Source organism: Myodes glareolus, chromosome 22, assembly GCF_982192425.1.
Source record: "Myodes glareolus chromosome 22, mMyoGla1.1, whole genome shotgun sequence".
Classification (NCBI taxonomy): Eukaryota; Metazoa; Chordata; class Mammalia; order Rodentia; family Cricetidae; genus Myodes; species Myodes glareolus.
The window spans coordinates 7,866,588-7,886,973 of NC_142047.1; the positions used below are offsets into that span (position 1 = coordinate 7,866,588).

At 37.8% G+C, this 20,386-nt stretch overlaps 1 protein-coding gene across 1 annotated transcript in view; it reads left to right on the forward strand.

Moving 5' to 3' along the window:
- Otud4 (OTU deubiquitinase 4) overlaps positions 1 to 18,627 on the forward strand; it is a 42,702-nt gene extending 24,075 nt beyond the window's left edge. The window contains exons 10-21 of the mRNA XM_048440098.3: positions 6 to 70; positions 524 to 618; positions 2,410 to 2,492; positions 2,588 to 2,777; positions 7,257 to 7,419; positions 8,265 to 8,385; positions 9,085 to 9,140; positions 9,932 to 10,009; positions 11,181 to 11,319; positions 11,787 to 12,041; positions 12,802 to 12,842; positions 13,801 to 18,627. Coding sequence (XP_048296055.1) covers positions 6 to 70; positions 524 to 618; positions 2,410 to 2,492; positions 2,588 to 2,777; positions 7,257 to 7,419; positions 8,265 to 8,385; positions 9,085 to 9,140; positions 9,932 to 10,009; positions 11,181 to 11,319; positions 11,787 to 12,041; positions 12,802 to 12,842; positions 13,801 to 14,994 — 2,480 coding nt within the window. The 3' untranslated portion in view covers positions 14,995 to 18,627. The remainder of the gene's footprint in view (positions 1 to 5; positions 71 to 523; positions 619 to 2,409; positions 2,493 to 2,587; positions 2,778 to 7,256; positions 7,420 to 8,264; positions 8,386 to 9,084; positions 9,141 to 9,931; positions 10,010 to 11,180; positions 11,320 to 11,786; positions 12,042 to 12,801; positions 12,843 to 13,800) is intronic.
- Positions 18,628 to 20,386: the final 1,759 nt, after the last annotated feature.

Sequence of the window (20,386 nt, forward strand, 5' to 3'; positions counted from 1 at the left end):
AACAGCTCAACAGAAACGTGATTATTCCATTGCTGCTGGATTACAATATGAAGTTGGAGATAAATGCCATGTAAGTGATTTCTACTAAAAGAGAAAGTGACTTTATCTTATTTTCTAAAGAAACCATCAACTAAAATTTGACTGTTTATTATTTGGATTGCACAATTCATTTATGCTAAATACAAGTAGAATCATCCTAATGTTGAAATTTGTTTGTAAAATTTTTTGTTGTCCTTGTTGTTTTTGGTGTTGATGCTTTGTGTTTTGTTTTCGAGACAGTGTTTTCACTGTATAGTCCTGCCTGGTTCTGAACTCTGTAGGCCAAGCTGGCCTCAAGTTCACAGAGGTCCTACTGCCACTGCCTCCTGAGTGTTGGGTCTTTGTCCATTTTATTTTAATTAAATTTATTTGAAATCATAAGCAATTAATATATAGGTGGCTTGATAACTCATTTAAAAATGAGCTACTGATGTATGTATTAAAATGAATTGGGTGTCTGATTTTTCTTTTTGGTATTCAACAGGTTAGGTTGGATCATAATGGAAAATTTTCTAATGCAGACAGTCATGGCATTCATTCTGAGAATGGACCAGTTTTATCAGAAGAACCGGGAAAAAAGTATGTATTTTTCAGCCGAGGTGTTTGCTAACTCTTTGATTTAGCCTACTGCAGGTATGAATACTGGTTTCCTTGCAAAGGAACTGATTTTGAAGCTAGGTATGCAGATAACTTGTTCAAGGCCAGCCTGGTCTACGTAGAGGTCTAGGGCAGCCAGGGGTATACAGACCCCATCTCAAAAAATAAAATAAAAACAAAAATAAAAACTAAAAATAGAACTAACCAAGCAAAACAGAATAAACAGTAACAAAACCAGGAACTCAATTTTAATCTCTAACTTCTGAATAAAAGCCAGACATAGCTGTGTATGCCTGTAACACCAGTATTGGACATCAGAAGTAGGTGAATCTCTGGTGCTCAGCTAGCCATGTAGAATGAACTTCAAGTTCATGGAGATGTACCTTGAAAAACCTGATAGAAACATGCACACATATAACATACACACAGGCAGCACACAAATACGCACACATACATGCCCCTAGAAGAAGAAAAGTAGTTTGAGTTTAAATCTAATGTTTTGCTTGTTGGTGCATTTTCGGAAATGCGAGTTAATTTTACTGGCTAGTTTTAAAATATATTCTTCATCAAAATCAAATTGAGAAAAAAAAATTTAAAAATCACCATAAATTAGTGAGTATTCTAAAGTATGGAGTTATAGAACAGGCACCATATTCTTTTTTATTTTCTTAGTGCAGGATTATATGCAGTCTGTAGTTTGTCAGTGACTGGGTGTGGAGGTGTATGACATTAACTCCAGCCCTCAGGAAGTAGAGCCAAGCAGATTTCCTGGGCCAGGGTGGTAGACAAACTTGATGTGAACTAGGGCTGCATAGCGAAACCTTTTTTAAAGAATGTCAGTATTATCAGGTGTATAGAGTATTTAGTGCACCTTTTGTTTGAATTACTGCTCCCTTTACTAGAGGAAAAGGTAATAAACTACACCTTAACCTTTATTAAAAAAAGCAAATTTATATATGACGGTAAAGTATATAATACAGCAAACTCCAATATAAATATTACTACTTCCCTATATTTTATTTCTTTTGGCTTTTTTGAGACAGGGTTTCTCTGTGTTACCCTGGCTTTTCTGGAGCTTATCTGTAGACCAGGCTACCTTCAAATTCAGGGATCTGCCTGCCTCTACCTCCATATTGCTAGGATTAAAGGTCACCTTACCTAGCCCTTACTTAGTAATTTTAATGAACCTTGTTTTGTTTTGTTTGTTTGTAACATCTCACTTGGTTGCACTGCCTGTCTTGAAAGCTGCGTATAGTTCAGGTTGACCTCACAGAAATAGACCTGCATCTGCCTCCAGGAGGACTTGGATTAAGGATGTGTTGCATCTTGCTAATTTACTCTTTCTCTTTTTTTCTCTCTAAAATAAATATAAATATTTATTTTGGGGACTGGTTCTACATAAACCTGACTGTTGTAGAGCTCACTGTAGACTAGGCACGTGCTAGTATGCCTGGCTAAAATTTACAAATATTGCAGATAGAAAGTTTCTAATATCAACGCAGGATATGTGTTTTAATGTTGATTCTTAAGGATGTAGTGTTTTGTCGGCATGTTAAGTGCAGTGCATGCATGTTTGCTGCCTGAGGAGGCTAGGAGAGGGTATTGATTGGATCCTCTAGCATTGGAGTTAGGACCTTTGTGAGCTAGGGTGCTGAGAATTGGACTCTGGTTCTAGAAGAGCAGCCAGTGCTCTTAACCACTGAGCCCTCACTCCAGCCGTGTTCATATTGAGATCATGCGATATTACTAATAAAGATTTCATTTACTTTGAAGACATACACCGAAGAACCTCAAGCCACCTCCCCCAGAAAGCTGGAACACAGTGTCAGGAAAGAAGATGAAAAAGTCTAATTCAGGTAAATTCACAACAAAGTTTTTTAAGATTATGATGGTAGTACTTGTTGTTAATTTACGCCAGGGAAATTGTGAGATCTTTTTGTGTTTTTCACAGATACGGATTATAGAGGGCCAAAGAGTCTAAGCAAGCCAATAAAAGCCCCATCAGCACTACCTCCTCGACTACAACATCCTTCTTCGGGTGTAAGACAGCATGCATTCTCTAGTCATTCTTCAGGGTCCCAGTCTCAAAAATCCTCCAGTGAGCATAAGAATCTAAGTAGGACACCCTCACAGATCATAAGGTAACCTTCCTGAATTCAAGAGAAGTAGAAGTCATGAGAGGGATTGTATGTGTTTTATTATAGCCTTTTTTTTTGTTACAATGTCTTGTTGGTGTTTGTTTATAATGTAGTATTGAAAAGTATTGCCAGGTGGTGGTTGTGCACACTTTTAATGCCAGCATCCATCTTTAGCCTACAGTCTAGAATATCTGATAGACTTTTCTATGAAGCAGAAATTTTGAAGTACTGTTGTTGACTGAGGTTTCTCTCTTGCCTGGTTCCTGCAATCATTAAGTTCCAAAGAAATCACACAGAGGTCTACATTAGTTATAAACTGATTTTCTCACTAGCTCAGGCTTTTTATTAACTTTTATAACTTATATTAGCCCATTATTAGCCATTATTCTTATCTTTATTAGCCATGTGGCTCAGTACCTTATTCAGCAGGCAGTCACATTTTGCTTCTTCTGTGATTGGGTCAGGAGTGTAGATGAATGGGCTTCCTCCTTCCCAGAATTCTCCTGTTCTCATTGACCTGCCTCTGCTTCCCATCTTGTTGTCCTGCCTATACTTCCTTCTTGGCTACTGGCCAATCAGCGTTTATTTAAAATATAATTGACAGAATGTAGACAGTTGTCCCACACCAGACTGTCTTACCCTGTTCTGCCAAGTTCAGCCATTGTCTTATTTTGTGCCCTGCTTTTTCAGTATGGACGGTGTATTGTCAGCTGTTGAGACAAGGGGAGTTTCTTGCCCTAATGGCGAGTTTATGCAACAAAAAGTGCACATTTTCATATGGAGTGTCTTTAATGTTCATCATCCTCTTGGGAAGCAGATTGTGGCCACCGGGAGCAGAGAGTCTCATGGAAAGAAAAGTCTTAAGTTACTAAAACATTTTAAATGCCATGTTCTGTAGGTCTTTGAAGTGTTTGAAGAGTACCTATCTATCTGAAATACATATCTGTGTACCTAGAAAATCACATGACTCTAAGTTAGATAGTTACAAGTGACTGTTAATCTGTATTTCTTTATTATTCTAAATAGCTTTTAAGGACTAAAAACATAGTTAAACAAGCTGTATAGGTCCAAGCTGTATAGGTAATACCTTAAGCAAAAAATAGAAACAGTATAAGGACAATGACTTCAAATTTTTAACGTATATAGAAACATACAGAATAATAGAAGTATACAGAAATAGAAACATACAGTATAACAAAAATAACTTTAAATTTGTATAAGTATACAAAAATCTATAGCAATGTAAATTATTTAAAACTAGTAGTTGTTTTTTTTTTTTTTTAGTTTCAAAGTAGATTCAGTAATCTACCTTTTTATCCTGCCTTGTCTATCCCCCCTTTTTTGATCATACCCAGTGACAACTGGTAACTAACCCCACTTATGTGATGACACATATCCATAACCCAGTGAAAGACCAAAAACAGTCTACCCCATGTCTTGGGAATGTGGGTGTTGTGTTTTCAGAATTACTTCCTTCTGTCTGGAGAATGACTGGCATCTTTAGGGGACCCTTAGAATTGTCCTGAGCAATTTGTAGTCCAAAGTTGATCTTTGGGTGGTGTTTATGGACTTAGTGGCATGATCACAAACTGGGGAGAATCGTTATTGTGGGGCCCTATCGTTCTTTTAGAGACTTCAGAGATTGTTAGAAATGTTTATCATTCACTTCATACTGTCGTGTGTTGTAAATCTTATGGTGGTTAAAGGAGGACCATAATCTATTAAATACTTCTGGGATATCCAGGCTCAATTTCTTAATATCAGCTTCTGACTCAAGCCTGAAATCACGTACAGGAAGCTACATGAAACCTAAGGTTAGCATTAGTTAGTACTTTATAATATTGTTAATTTAAAACAGGAAGTTTAAATTTTTAGATAATACTTATATCTAAAAAAGTTTCGAGGAGTCATAATGAATTTGAGAGGTATGAGATTAATGACAATATAATATTTTCTTCTGTCCCATACCAGGTGTCCCTTGATAAGAGAGGGACTTTGAACTTTCTTTTAATAAACATGCTTGGGCCTAAAAAGAAGAGAGCCACAGTCCAACTCCAAAAGCCAGCTTTAGTTCTTAATTGAGTCAGAACTACTTAAAGACCACCTGTTATGTAGAGACCAGCAAAAATAGACATTTTGACAGGTTTATGAAATTTTATCCTGTAGGAAGTAACATTAGGCCAGATTACTCCTATTTTTGGTATTCCCCCTGCCCCCCATGGTTCTCCCTTATTTTTTCAATGCTTTATTTGTTCAAAGGTTTTTAGGTCTCTCAGTTGGATGTTTTTATTTTCCCGGAAAGATGAAAACAAAACCCTGCCCCCACCCTAATTTGAGTGTTCCCTTTTATCAGGTTGAATTGCAACATCAGCTGATGAATTAATTGTCTATCACCTTTTCTAATCAAAAGATCTTCTCTTGCTTGAATTGAGTATTGATGGTATCCATAGCTTCTCTCCTGTGAAAACAAAAGCAAAACCTCTTCCCAAACTTAACACATATCCTGGTTTTCGTTCTGCGGTTAACACATCTTTAAAGCACGCTGGCTGATTTTAGTTTGGAATCTGTAAAATACACCTTCAATAAAGAATAGGCTCTTGTGAACCTCTACTAACTTCTCCCCCTGACAGAGTGATCATTTATGTTAGACCAAGGGTAAAAGAAGTATAAAACAACCTAGTTTATTACCAATTGCCATTGACTTCTGAAAATTTAAACCTAACCCTATTTCTGTACGATTTGGATTCTTCAAAATTCAGGGCAATTTTAATTCTGAGCAATTTTAATTCTCCTATCAGGGAACAGGACAACCAGAAATATTTAAGAAATAGCCACAGAAAATCCAGGAGTCATGTAAGCAGGAAAGTACTTATCCAGCTGATACTATAAACAAAAAAGGTGGACAGTGTCACAGTATAACCATGGAGGAGGAGGAACTTGCTGGAAAACTCTAATTCTCACTCCATGGTAGTATGTGGTACAGATCTTTAGGCTGTACTAGAGATAACTGTGGGTGAAAACTTGAGAATGAGTCCTGCTTTAACCACTTCTGCCTCCACAGGAATTGAGAAACGTGCACGTTCTGTTTGAATTTCTTGGCCACTGTATTATCCAGAAGAAATATTCTAAAAAAATCTTTCTTGATTCCACTTTGTCCCCATTTTCCCGTTTAAATCCCTCCCAAGACCACTTACATTATTTTCAATTTTTTTGTTATGTTATACAAAATTACAAATTTAAAATGTAAAGTTTTGTAGTCATAAGTACAAAGTAATCTGGGTGGTGTTTGAACCTGAAAGGCCTGAAATGAAAGGATACAATAAAATTTCTTATTTTGTTACTGTTGTGAGTGCTCCATTGGATAGATGTGTAATTTGACCAGGCATCAGCAGGGAAAGTATCCACAATCTCAATTATTTTTAAGTTTTGAATTTTGTGTTTGATTTCTTGTTTATACAAGTGATAGAGATGATAGAAATAGTATCCATACTGCTCTTTTAGAAATGTTTGTTTTTATGTATAAGCACATGTATAAGTGCATTGTCTGTGCACACTTAGTGCCTGAGAAGGTCAGAAGAGAGGACATAAGATCTTGTAGAACTGGAGTTACAGTTGGTTGTCAGCTGCTGTGTTGGTATTAGGAAACAAAATCTGGTTCCTTTGCAAGACATTCATCTTACCTACTCAGCCATGTTCAGCCCTTCATCCGCTTTTAATTGCTACAACCCATATATGAATATTAGAGTTGTTAGTTAATGCATTATTGCATTTCTTGTGATCTTTCTCTCTTACCAAAGTTCCCTTGAGGTTTCAGTGGCAGACAGTATCCCAGTCTGATACACATCATTGCTGTCAGTTCTCTGCTTTTCTTGGTGCTGTAGCCAATAATTAGGATGTCTTTGTGTCTCATCTGGTTATTACATTTAGAACAGGAAAGGCTTCTCTTAAGCCTTTTTTTCCTTCACATTTTAACTAGTTAACTTTCATTATTTGTGCGGGTGCAGGTTGGCTACATTGCACTTGCTGATGTCAGAATAAAATTTGTAGGTGTTGTTATTCTCCTTTATTCATATGAATTCCAGGTATTGAACTCCAATTTCCAGACTTAGTGACAAACCTTAAGCCATTTGAGGGTTCATCTTAATTTTGAAAGTAAATTTTTATGATAGTATTGGAATATATATATAGTGTTTATATTTCTGCACTCAGGAAAAAAATTCAGTTACTTCTGTATCATGTAGAAAGAAGTGAGTTAAATAAGTGAGTAAAATAACTTGCCATTTATTGTGCACCATTGTCAGTTTTATCTAACTTTGTAACGTAGCTTTAAGTGCTGATTGTATTTGTTGCTAGCTGTCCTAAGTTACAAAGCGTTGTGTGGTTGTTTAGTTGAATATTTGGACCGCAGAAAAGATCATTGCATCTTTGTATTCTACACATTTGTCTCTTTTTTTTTTCCTGAAAGAATGTTTTATTTGACAGAAAACCTGATCGTGAAAGAGCTGAGGATTTTGATCACATGAATCGTGAATCTTACTATTTTGGCCTCTCCCCAGAAGAACGCAGAGAGAAACAAGCTATTGAAGAGTCTCGTTTATTGTATGAGATTCAGAACCGGGATGAACAGGCTTTTCCTGCCCTTTCTGTACGTATGTAGAAATTTTAAAGGTTAGCTTTAGAAGTCTTGGTACACAGTTTGTAGTATCATAATGATGCTGAACTTAATTTTTTTTTAACTGAAACTTTGGTATTGTGGCTTAGGTTTGTTTACTGAAATAGAACATTAAACCTCCTTCCTGCTGTGGATTAAGAGTGTTATGACAGAGATCTAGCACCTTCAATGATAATTTATCTTAAAAATTCAACTTTAACTGGGCAGTTGTGGCTGACTCCTTTAATCCCAGCACTTGGGAGGCAGAGGCAGGCATATCTCTGAGTTCGAGGCCAGCAAAGTGAGTTACAGGACAGCTAGGGCTACTCAGAGAAACCCTGTCTTGAAAAAATGGGGTTTAAAAAAAAAACAAAAACCCAAACCAACAACTTACTGTTTTTTCTTTGTTTTGGTTGGGTTATTCAGGCCTCAGAGGATTTGTTCTTGATTATATCACTTCAGTGATACTTGCTAATTGATTGATATATTTCCCTTCACAAGGCACCCTGGGAAGGTTAGTATAGAAGTTATTTTTGTGCAAAGAATATTAAGTGCAAGATAACAATTTGATCAGTGTGATTTCTTAAAATGATACGTGAATTATTAATTTAGGCTGATAAATCTGATTACATGATACTTTAATTCAGTAATAGACTTAGAGCATATATTTGAATATGGATGCTAGATGATATCTGTAACTACCTATCAACTAGATTCTAAAGTATTAAAAATTTATGGGTGTGAATTTTGAGATTTTTGGTTAGAAGTATAAATGTTATTTGTAGAACTTGTATTCATGTTCGTAATATTTTAATGCAAAGTGTGACTTTATTTTAAAGAGCCCATCAGTCAGTCAGCCCCCTCAGAATAGCAACTCGTGTGTCCAGAGGAAGTCTTCACATGCAAGGGATAGAAAAGGAAGCATGCGGAGAACAGATGCAGAAGAACGGAAGGACAAAGGTATACTGCTTCATTACTGAAGACACCTGACACTTTTGCCAAGTTTCATACAGTATTTCCTGCCTTATTTGTGGTTTTATTTTGCAGTTTTAGGTATATAAGTAAACTGTGGTCTGTAAATCCTAAATGAACGAAGGATTCCAGAAATTTATAAGAGTGTAATTGAGTGCTGTTTCTTTTGATACACTGGTGCTTCCTGTTCACATGTGAAGGGCTAGTGTTCCCCTACTGCATGTGTTGCTGGCACACTCGTCCCTTTGTAGCTGTCATGAATATCACTTTGACTGGGTGTAGCAGTGCTTGTGTTCCAGTAATGCTTTCATCATTCATAGTAGTGATGTTATCATATTGAGTATGCCAAAAAAGTCAGAATACTTTAAATGAAGAGGCCTTTGCAAGAGGTTATACTCACATAACTTGTTACAGAATAGTTGTAGTTTTGTTTTACTTCGATATTAGTTTTGGCTGACTTTATAAATACAGGAAAAAAATCATAGTATTAGGTTAGTTGCCATTCATAGTTTCAGACGTCAGCTGTAGGATTATCTACTGTGCATAAGAAGGATCACTACTGGGAAAAGACAGTAAAGCTATATCTGACATTACAATCATTGATTTGATGACAGTGTTTGTTTTTCTCTATTTAAATCTTACTGACCGTTGATGCTCCTTATTTTTCTAATTCTTAATCTGTTACAGATTCCCTACGTGGCCATACTCATGTGGATAAAAAGCCCGAGTCAAGCACACTGGAGGTAAGGTTTTTAAATATATTTAAAACATTTATCTATTTAATGTGTATGCATGCCTGTCTGTACACCATGCTGTATGTGTGGAGAGCAGAGGGCAATTTGCAGGAGTTACTTACTTCCTACTATGTTAGCCTATATTAGTCCTAGGAATTGAGCTCAAGGCTCCAGGCTTGGTGGCACTTTAGCTGCTGAGCCGTCCCCACCAAAATTTTTTTTTTTCTTCTTCTTTTTTTCTTTTTTAGTTATTATTATTATTTTTTTTAGCTGCCCTGGAACTTGCTTTGTAGACCAGGCTATCCTTGAACTCAGAGATCTGCCTGCTTCTGCTCCTGGATGCTGGGAGTGTACCACTATACCTGGCTAGCCCCCAAAATTTTAATGTTAGCCTATCTTAACTTTCAAAACAGGGTTTATTATTGTTGTTGTTGTTTTTCATGACAGGATTTTTCTCTGTGGCCCTGGTCTGTCCTGGAACTCCCTCTGTAGATCAGACTGGCCTTGAACTCACAGAACTCCTCTTGCCTCTTCCTTCCAAGTGCTGGGAGTAAACACATGCACCTCCACACTTAGCCTGTGTTTATTCTCTATAGAGTGTTGTTGTAAAGGAGATACTTACGTTCTTAGAAGTCCCATATAAAAACTCTCCAGTAATATGACATTAAACCAATGTGCAGACAAAATTAAGTGGGAGTGGGTTCCCAGAGCAGGTTCTCCGAGTAAATTAGAAAGGCAACCACAGTTCCCCAGAATGGAGTTCTCTTAATCACAGTGTAATTTTTTTTTTGCTCTTAAAGGTCAGCGATGATAAATGTACAAGAGTTTCATCACCATCTAAGACAAAGAAAGTAGACTGCCCATCTCCTGTAGAACAAGTAAGTTACTGTGTAGAGGCTAGTTTTTGTCCCGCCTCGTCCCACAGCCCTTCAGTCCCAAAGAAGCACATAGAGGATTATATTAATTATAAACTGCTTGACCTATTAGCTTAGGCTTATTATTAACTAGCTCTTAAAATGTAACCCATAATTCTTGTCTATGTTTAGCAATAGTGGCTTGGTACCTTTTCTCATTGAGGCATTCTTATCTTGCCTCTTCTGCATTTGACTGGTGACTGACTCCCTTTCCTCTTCCCAGAATTCTCTTAGTTTGGTTGTCCCGTCTATATTTCCTGCCTGAAACTGGCCAATAAGTGTTTTACTAAACCGATACAAGTGACAGTCTTTACAGAGTACAAAAGCGTTATCCCACAGCATTACTGCACTAGGCAAGCAGAGCTCTTTTCTTTCTGGACTTCTTTTCTCTGTATATGAAAAAATCTATATTGTAAATGGAAGGATTCATTTCTGATATAATATGGGTGCTTAAATTTTTTTGCCATTCTGTGTAGTCTAAAATGTTATGAAGTTTACGGAATTACATTTTATAGCCATTCTCTGGCATTCCTGTGACTTGATTTTGAGTTTTGTGTTTGGCACCTCTTGTTAATTTTGAGCTAGTTCAGCTTGAAAATTAAGAAGATAAAATTTCTATTGTTAATATATCTAGATGTTATCTACATCATTATCAATGAATTATTCCATATACATTTAAAAAAATACCAGTAGTTTGCCAAGTAAATGAGCACACTTCAGTTTCTGCATATATTTTGGTTCTTGGTCTTATGTAAGAGTAGATACTTAACTGTTGTATCAATATACTTTGGATTCATAAAATGAATGTACTTAAGTACATTTTTTAAAAATTTTTGTGTAAGAATCTTTCTTTAAAAAGAAGCTTACGACTTTAAATGGGATTTCTATGATTTTGTTCACTTGCCTTAAAAGCTTTTGTTGTTTCTTCCTGTGACTTGTACTAGGCAACCTGTTAACATGAAATGAGTTTACATGGTATTTGTCAGCGAGTGAACTCTGATACTGACCTGAACAGTTATATGCTTAGTGTTATAGTAGGGTGTTTTATCCTTCACTCAAGGTAAATTTGTTACTAAAATTTGTGTCAGAGAGAAATGATTTTTTTTTTTCCTTTTTTGCCCTGCCATTCTTGAAGAAGCCAGCAGAACATATATCTTTGTCAAATCCAGCTCCCCTTTTAGTCTCTCCAGAAGTCCATCTCACTCCTGCGGTGCCTTCTTTACCAGCCACTGTGCCAGCCTGGCCAAGTGAACCTACAACTTTTGGACCAACAGGTTAGAGAAGAATTTTTTAAAATTTTCCAGCCAGCTAACAAAAATTCCTTTCCAATGAGAGACTTCAAGTTGTTGAGTGAGAGCTTGACTCCAGCAGAATTGTGAGTGTGGGTCCTCTCAGGGCTTCTGACCAACCGCACTGCGTGGTGCTCTTTAGGATATGCTTTTATAATCTTGGGTTTGTGACATTTGAGCCAGTTCCTCTGTTGTTGGCCACATTTTGTGTTTGCTATGTAGGCCATACTGTTCCATCTCCTTTAGGACTCCCTACACAGATCTTTACCTTACATGGAGTTTCGGGGAACTGTAGCTGGAAGACACTGGCTCAACTTAGTTCATGGATTGGGTTGTTCGCTGCATGCTTTACAAGGTGCACAAGTTGTGTAGTATGAAATTAATGCAAGCTTTATTTCAAAAGAAACTGGCTTTAACTATTTTTTTATAGTTTTTGTTCTCATCTTTCTTAGGTGTCCCTGCTCAGATTCCCATTTTGTCAGTGACACAGACAACGGGACCCGATGCTGCTGTGTCACAAGCGCATTTAACACCTTCTCCAGTTCCTGTGTCAATTCAGGCAGTTAACCAGCCCTTGATGCCTTTGCCTCAGACGATGAGCCTTTATCAAGACCCACTCTATCCTGGGTTTCCTTGTAGTGAGAAGGGAGACCGAGCCATTGCACCACCTTACTCACTGTGTCAGACTGGCGAGGACCTGCCGAAAGGTGAGGCCTCCACTTTCATCATGCTTTTTTCCTGAGCACGAACAGAGTTAGTGAGGAATGGAAAGATAGAAGTAGAAGCCAGAGCTCTGGTTCTTACCAAGCCATAGAAGGGATTCACTCAGCAAAGAGCAGAGGTTTGGCTATTGAATCAGGACCATGTGATTGCTCAGGCCTATTCTAGTTAGTTTGGTCTTAGTAGAAAATGAGTTTTTGTGCTTAATTAAGCCTGTCATGTACCTTTTTTCTTTTCTTTTTCCTTTCCAGAAATAAATTCTACAGCTTTGCAATCATTTCTAGGCTTTAATTTCTTTTGTAGGTAGTGTGTCACTTTGCAGCCCAGGCTGCCTGCATCTTGTTTTCTGCTCTTTCTCTCCTGGGTTCTGGGTAATAAGTATGTACTACTAATAACTGGTTTGGCTCATAGAAATCTTTCTATTTCTTCAATGTTTTCATAATCTTTTGAAACCACCTATAGTATATGAAAAATACAGTGTTCATCTGAGTTTTTGCCCAGATTGAATTTTAGTCAAGTAAAATAAATTTAAGCTATTCAGGGACTAACTCTTAGTGCAGAGAATAGTGTGGCGAATCCAGAGTTACCCCGGGGACAGCCTGGATTTTGTCTGTTTCCATTTTTGTGTTTTACTCTTCAGACAGTCTGGCAGGAGAGTTTGTCACTAGAGCTATAATGATTGATAATGAAGAAAAGAAAAGCTTTGACTATGTAGTTTTAGTAAAAAAAAAAAATTTTTATTTTCAGATAAGAACATTCTTCGATTCTTCTTCAATCTTGGTGTAAAGGTATTTATATTTTATCTTTAAAGTTAATTTTCTTATCACTATCTAAACAGTAAAATTTAAAATATTTAATTCTTAATGCATTGGTAATCTAAGGTTTACTGCATGCTACCTTTCATGTTTGTCTATGGAACGGGTTGTAGTTTTTACTTGTTCTTCTAATTCATGACTGTTTGGCCTTGAAGGGACAAACATATTTTCTGGACTGCTCAAGGAAATGTTCTCGATGGGGAGTTAGATGAAAGCTCTTAGTTTGAAGTTCTACTTTAGCAAGTTTGGGTGTGTCATCCTTTGCAAACCAGTTGGTGTCTTAGAAGCCACCATTGGGAGGGTTGGAGAAAGTGACATATTTAGAAAGCATTGTTCTTTCTGTAAGGTGGGGACATCGCTCACTTTCACAGCAGAACTTGCCTTGGCAGTGGTGATTGGGGGGGATAGCTTTCCTTAGAAAGAGGCTACAGAGCTTCACTGTCCCTGTCAGTCAGTGTTTTGCTATCTTTGACTTGACTTTATACTGCAGTTCTATAAACATAAACTATCAAGTGCTCCAATCCAGTAGCCAGCTTCTTTATCCTCTGCTAATAGGTCTGATTTGTTAATTCTTGGTTATTAGATTAATTTGAGGGCTTCTAGAATAATTAGTCCTGTTGGAGAACATGTCCTGTTCTAGCATTTTCCTGGCAGGTTAGAGTTACGATGTGAGTAGGTCTAACTAAACTCCTGGTGGCTGTGATAATAATGCTTCCTATTAACCTGCATCAGGTCTGGACCCAGGGATCAGGGTCATGAAGTGATATGATTCCAGTTCTGTTCATGTTGTGTATCACTTTGATCATCTTGTATTTGTGCTTAGAGTATATAATCTTTATAAGCATGAGAGACTTGGCTTGAGCTAAATACTTTCAGAAAGACAGCTTTTTTACCTCTAGTATTTGTTTATTTTTCTGTTTTTGTCTTCTAGGCATACAGTTATCCTATGTGGGCCCCACATTCTTACCTGTATCCTCTGCACCAGGCCTACATGGCAGCCTGTAGGATGTACCCAAAGGTCCCTGTTCCTGTGTATCCTCAGAATACTTGGTTCCAAGAAGCCCCTCCTGCTCAGAGTGAAAGTGACTGTCCCTGTACTGATGCCCACTACTCTATGCATCCTGAGGCCAGTGTTAATGGACAGATGCCACAGGCAGAGATTGGACCTCCTGCATTCTCTTCACCTCTGGTTATCCCTCCATCTCAGGTGTCTGAAGGTCATGGACAATTGTCTTACCAACCTGAACTTGAGTCTGAGAATCCCGGGCAACTTCTTCATGCTGAATATGAAGAATCACTAAGTGGCAAGAACATGTACCCACAACCGTCCTTTGGACCTAACCCATTCTTAGGTCCCGTTCCTATTGCACCTCCTTTCTTTCCTCATGTTTGGTATGGGTATCCTTTTCAGGGATTCGTAGAAAATCCTGTCATGAGGCAGAATATTGTCTTGCCCTCTGATGAGAAAGGGGAACTGGATTTGCCCTTGGAGAATCTAGATCTGTCTAAAGAATGCGACTCTGTCTCGGCAGTGGGTGAGTTTCCGGAACCCAGAGTTGAAGCAAGTGTGAGCAGCAAGCATGAAGGCCGAGTAGAACAGTCATCCCAGACACAAAAGGCAGACATTACTTTGGCTTCAGGTTCTCCTGGAACAGAGGGAAAAGCTCATCCCCCTACTCAGATTCTAAACAGAGAGAGAGAAACCATGTCTGCTGAACTTGAACCTAAGAGGACCATTCAGAGTGTGAAAGAAAAACCAGAGAAAGTGAAAGATCCCAAGACTGCTGCTGATGTCGTTGGCTCTGGGGCCAACTCTGTGGATAGATTGCAAAGACCAAAAGAAGAGAGTTCTGAAGATGAGAATGAAGTGTCTAATATATTGAGAAGTGGCAGACCCAAGCAGTTCTATAATCAAACTTATGGAAGCAGGAAATACAAAAGTGATTGGGGTTCTTCTGGTAGAGGTGGATATCAACATGTGAGAGGCGAGGAGTCCTGGAAAGGGCAGCCTAACAGAAGCCGGGATGAAGGTTTTCAGTATCATCGAAATGTTAGAGGACGCCCATATAGGGGAGATAGGAGGAGATCAGGGATGGGAGATGGCCACAGGGGACAGCACACTTAATGGCTGGTTGTTGCTCATATTGTAGAGCTGAAGCCTTTTCGTAGGTGGAGTATTTCTGAAGGCTTTAAAAACATTAAAATAAAAACCCAAATTGGAATTCTCTCCTCCATTTATCCTTAATTCCTATTCCAGAATAGGATGAAACTTTGGACATGAGTTCAAGGGGCAGATGAATTTTTGGCATTGTGTTTTTTCTTACTCGGAATCTGTTTATTGGGTTACTGCCCCCATAAAAAGTAAATATGACTTCAAGTATTTTTTTATAAACAGCTCAATATAAAACATAGACATAGTGTTTGTTTTTTTTTCCCCCCCTCTGGTGTAAGTTTGATTTTAAAACATTGGAAATGTGTGCTTTTAGCGTTTACTGAAGTGACAAGAAAGTAAAGCATTCAACACACTATAGATTCCAAAACATAACATTGCACCAAATAGAAATGTATATTTTATTATGCAATGCCTTAGTCATAAACTGGGCTCAAACAGTTCTCAGCCTCAAACACTGTTGTCTTTTAATATGCTTCCAACCCAAAGGCCTTTCATCTCAGTATCTGTCAAACTTGAATAACGTCTTCTCTCTACTATTACACACGAGGCAGCCTATTAACCTGTGTCTCAGAATTGTTGTATATAGTTCTTTTAATATCCATAGGGTATATTTTTTGAATTTTGGTGAGTATTTGTTGAACTTGAGATTGCATACAATTGATGTTTAAGAAATAGTAGGAAGTCCGGTGAGACGGCTGTTTCCATCCAGAACTCTTCGCACTGCTGTAAATATCATGGTGCCTACTCGAAAGGAATGTAGATGCTATGCATTTTTAGAATAATCTGCATCTGTTAAAACTGCAGAGGTTTTTTTAATGCCACTTTAACACTAATGCACTGACAGATTCTAAATATTTTGTGAGAAATGTTGAAATTTTTAACTTGATAGGCTTCTCTTTAGAGTGTTTTCCTCCCTGCTCATTGGTTATGTTTATCACTTTACAGTTGCATGTTCAACTTGTCATAGCTGGAATTACTGTATAAAAAGAACGTGATTGTGACTTCTAGTTTTTCTAGAGGATGCTGCTAGAGGTGGCTTAACTTTGCTTTTCGTAGCTCTTCCCCATCAGTGCCGTGTCTGATCTGCTTTTTTGGTCTGCAGTATTCACTAGAGGTTCCTTTGCATGTTGCGTTCTGTTCTCATTTAAGAGATTGGACTCAAACAAGTTAACACAGTATTCACTCATCTGTGTTACTTTGTGAAACTAACTGTACTTTGTATTTCTTATTCGTATATATCAATGTGAAAATCTACCTTTTTTTTAAATGTTGCAATTACCTTGTGATCATGCAGCTTGAATGCTATGCAATTAGTAGTATGGTAGTGATTTTCTTTGCATGTTCTGTGTAATATACCTAATCAGAAATAGATGTGGCTTTTGTTTTGGGGGACTGATTACTTAAAAGCAAATACAGTTAACTTGAATATGACAAATGGAAGCAGACAGTTTGGGTCCTCTGATAACTTGTTTGACTGTCAGCTAGGCTCAGTGAAGCTCCACTGTACTGTAATGATGGTGTTTACCTCTGTGTTGTTCCAAATACCCTCATGTCTGTGTAACTGCTGATTAGAGTAGTGGTTAACATTTAGAAATTTTGTAACATAGGACTTTAGAGAGCACTTTGAAAGATTTTATTAATGATGGTGCTAGGTAAAAAATTTATAGCCTAGGATGTGCTGAAAAAAACTGAGAACCTGTTTAAAGGAATTTGTTGTCTGCTTCTAAGCTAGAATGGTTGTAAAGGTTCTGTGTTGCGGTGCTTCAGTATCAAGTGGCTGGATTATGGAGTAAGGACTGTAGAGGAGCTTCTTTTTAGTCCATGCTTTTTATGTAGAATTTGCTTTATTGCGTAATTTCAAGATGAAAATCACCTTTTGATATAATAAAGTGGATTTAGAAGTTTGATATATGTTTGGTCTCAGGAGTCCAAAAGAAGTAGCTGTTTCCAATGTCTTGTTTTTCTGACTGGGCAAATGTTTAAAAATTGGACAGGAAAGAGTAAAGCTTGGTTTCTTACAGTGACTCTGTCTCACCTTAGTGAAGAACAGTGGTTAGTAGCTCCTGAGGGAAACTGATGATCTTGTTTCCTTACCTAACCTCTGGGATATGATGCATCAGCAGTGAAAGAACTCTAGCCTGTGGTACTTTCTTGTGATCTCTGGATTGCAACTCTGACTTCAGTAGTTTTAAAATGACCAATCATGTATGAAGGTCAGTTTTCTTTAGGTATGTGTTTAGGTGTATTCATCCAGGGGATTTTGCCTTATCCTAAGGTCAGACTAGTGCCAAGCAAACCTTTTTTCGTCACATGAACTGTCCTGTCATACTGTATTTTGACATACTGTATTCTACACAAGGAAAGGGGGAAAATGACAACTAAAAGTTCTTTGTATTGTAATTGGGAAATGATGAAACCTTATGGGATACATTTTGAGGAAATGCTTCCACCGACCAAAGCTCATCTGTTTTGTTTAGGTGCTTTAGTTGTACTAGGCCCAGCTTCTTCCTTTCAGTATTGTGTCTCTTCAAGTTACTTCCTCTCAAGGCACATCCTCCATTCTTGCCCTGTGTACTCCTTGGCAGTCTTCATGTAGTTTCCTCCAAGTTTGTTTCATAGCAGGACTAAGTTCGTAGCTGCTACAACCTGACAGGAGTAGGTTTTTTCACAATGCACAGTGCTGAGACAGTTTATGTGCTGCAAACCATTCTTTGAGCGTAGCATTTTCCTTGGCCCAAGGGTGAACTAAAATGCCTGTGAACTGCAAACTCGCTTGTGATTGACTCGGTGCAATACAGTTCATTTCTAAACATTTCTGGTTTAGAAAATACTCAGCCATCCTGGAAACTAGCAATATTTATTTTGCCTCATTTTACCTTCAATTTTAGATGAGGTGAAGTTTTTCTTTCACTTAGGGTACTTGCAAGATCCATTTTAGTGTAGCTGAAGAGAAAGCTATATTTCTGTTTACTGTATTTTGCTTCCTATTTTATGTCTTTTTTTTTTTTAAATCTTCATAATGGCTCACTTGAGTATGTCAGTTTGAAAGAGCTAAGATTTTCCTACTTAGCCATTGGCTTTCCCACTAATTGGGATTTTTTTTTCTTTTAAAGTTTCCACTTTGCCTAAAATTACAAGTTTTAGAAAAATCCTGTTAAGAGGGTGGGTGCATGTCTTAATGCTGAGAAGCAGCAGCTTTGGGGTCGAATTACTTGAATGGTTTAAAAATTGCATTGTTACAAAGTTAGAAAAAAATTTATGTATGGAAAAATGATCCTAGCCTTACATTGAGTACAATAATACTTATAAGCATGTGAAGATGTGATCATTTGTGATGTTACTTGTAAAAACATATACATATCTATACATATCTTTTGAAGTGTTGAAAGGAATAGTACTTTATATTCTTTATCATACCACTTTTATAAGTGTTGAATATATTGCTGTTTATTTTTCTATGTTCTGTTTCGTAGCCTTAAGAAGTGTTTCAAACGATCTGAATGTATAAACCAAGTCAATGCCCTACATGGTGTGATGCTGCATTATATATACAACCGTGTGCATATATTAAATTCTGTCTGTCGATTCTGCTTGGGATTCTTTGGTCTTTGGGTAACCCAATATATCACATGTAATTCTGAGGATAAATCTTAGTAAACTCTTGAAAATGACATTTCCATGTATTTTTCATGCTGGAACATAATTACAGTAGGGAAAACTGAAATGGGATGTACACCTATTGGACAGGTGCTGTTTTTCTTACTTTATGCATTGCAGAGCTTTGACCATGTCATGGAACTAGTAAGTGGTGGAGTTGTACTTCCTGTAAATGGTATTTACAGCTAGAGTTCCACCATTTCTTTCAGCACTGAAGCAGGGTGCAGAACACCTTGACATCCATAAGGCTAACGGACCTCTAGTTGTTTTGTCCGTCCCTCCTAATCCCCCAGTTAGAAACAGAAGTATACTGAAATACTTTGAAACCTATTTACTTTTTTGCAGTCTGGGGAATTGAGATACATACCAAGTATATTTTAGTCAGGCGTTCAACCTCTGAATTCTGTTACTGATTCTGAAAGATGATTTTCTTAAGTGCATGTTCTCCATTAAGTAATTTACTAAAAATACTGCCATGTTAGTTCTTGCTGAAATTATGAACTTCCTCAGGAAAGTGGTTTTCTCAGAAGCAGAGCTCAAAACTGCTCATTCAGTGCAGATACTTGATGTAGGGTCAGTCACGGAGCTATAGGAGTCTTTTTTTTTTTTTTTTTTGTATGAACTTGTGCATATGAGTGCAGATGCCCTTTGACGCCAGTGATATGGATTCCCTGGAACTGCAGTTAGAGGCATTTATAGCAGCCCGACTTGGGCACTGGAAAGAGCCCTGTGAGGTAGGATGCAGTTTACTGTGTAGACTGGCCTGAAACATTGGCCTCAGTGCAGGAATTCAAGGTCTGGGCCACTGACCCAGTATGCATTCTGGGGTGTCTTGTGTGCAATTTTCATTTAACATTTATTTCAGTACAGTATATTTTGGTCGTATTTTTATGCTCTCCCAGTTTTCGCCAGATCCTCCCCCCCACCTCCCTGCTCACCCAAATTCTTGACTTTCCCTTAGAAATGAACAAAGAGTAAAAATAACTCCAGTAACACAAAACGTACCTGGATGGTGGGTGGTGTTAGTGCCCGACTTGAGTCCCAACACTTGGAAGGCAGAGGCAAGCAGATCTCTTCAGTTTGAGGCCAGCCTGGTTGACATAGTGACTGCCAGAAAAGCCTTCAATCTACAGAGAAACCCTGTCTTGGAAACCCCCAAATACCTAATAAAAATGCACCTGCTCTAAAGGAGTGTCTTTTGTTTTGGCTGACTGCTGGACCTGGGGTGTGGGAGATGCGCAGTGGCATCATGGGAGAAAACTGATTTTTCCTTTCTCAGCAGCTTTCAATTGCAAATAGCTTCCTGGTTAGGGGGTGGGACTTGGTGTCCACCTCCCCGAACCCAGTACCTGCTCTCCTATCTCTGAGTTGGTGTGTGTATCAGTCCTTTTGTCCTTTCTTTTTCAAGACAGGTTTTCTCTGTGTATCATTTGCTGCTCTGGAACTCACTCTGTAGATCAGGCTGACCACTGCCTTTCTTGGATTAAAGGTGTGCACCACCACCACCACCAGGACCCTTTATATACAGGCCTTCCTACAGCTATATAAAAGTTTAATATCTGAAATGCATTTTCAAATTTCACTTGCACGAAAAATAGTATGTTATTAATACACATTGTCATTAGCAACTAAAATGGATTAACTTTCTCTTTAGAACAATTTTAAATCAGTAAATGCTTTGTTTCTC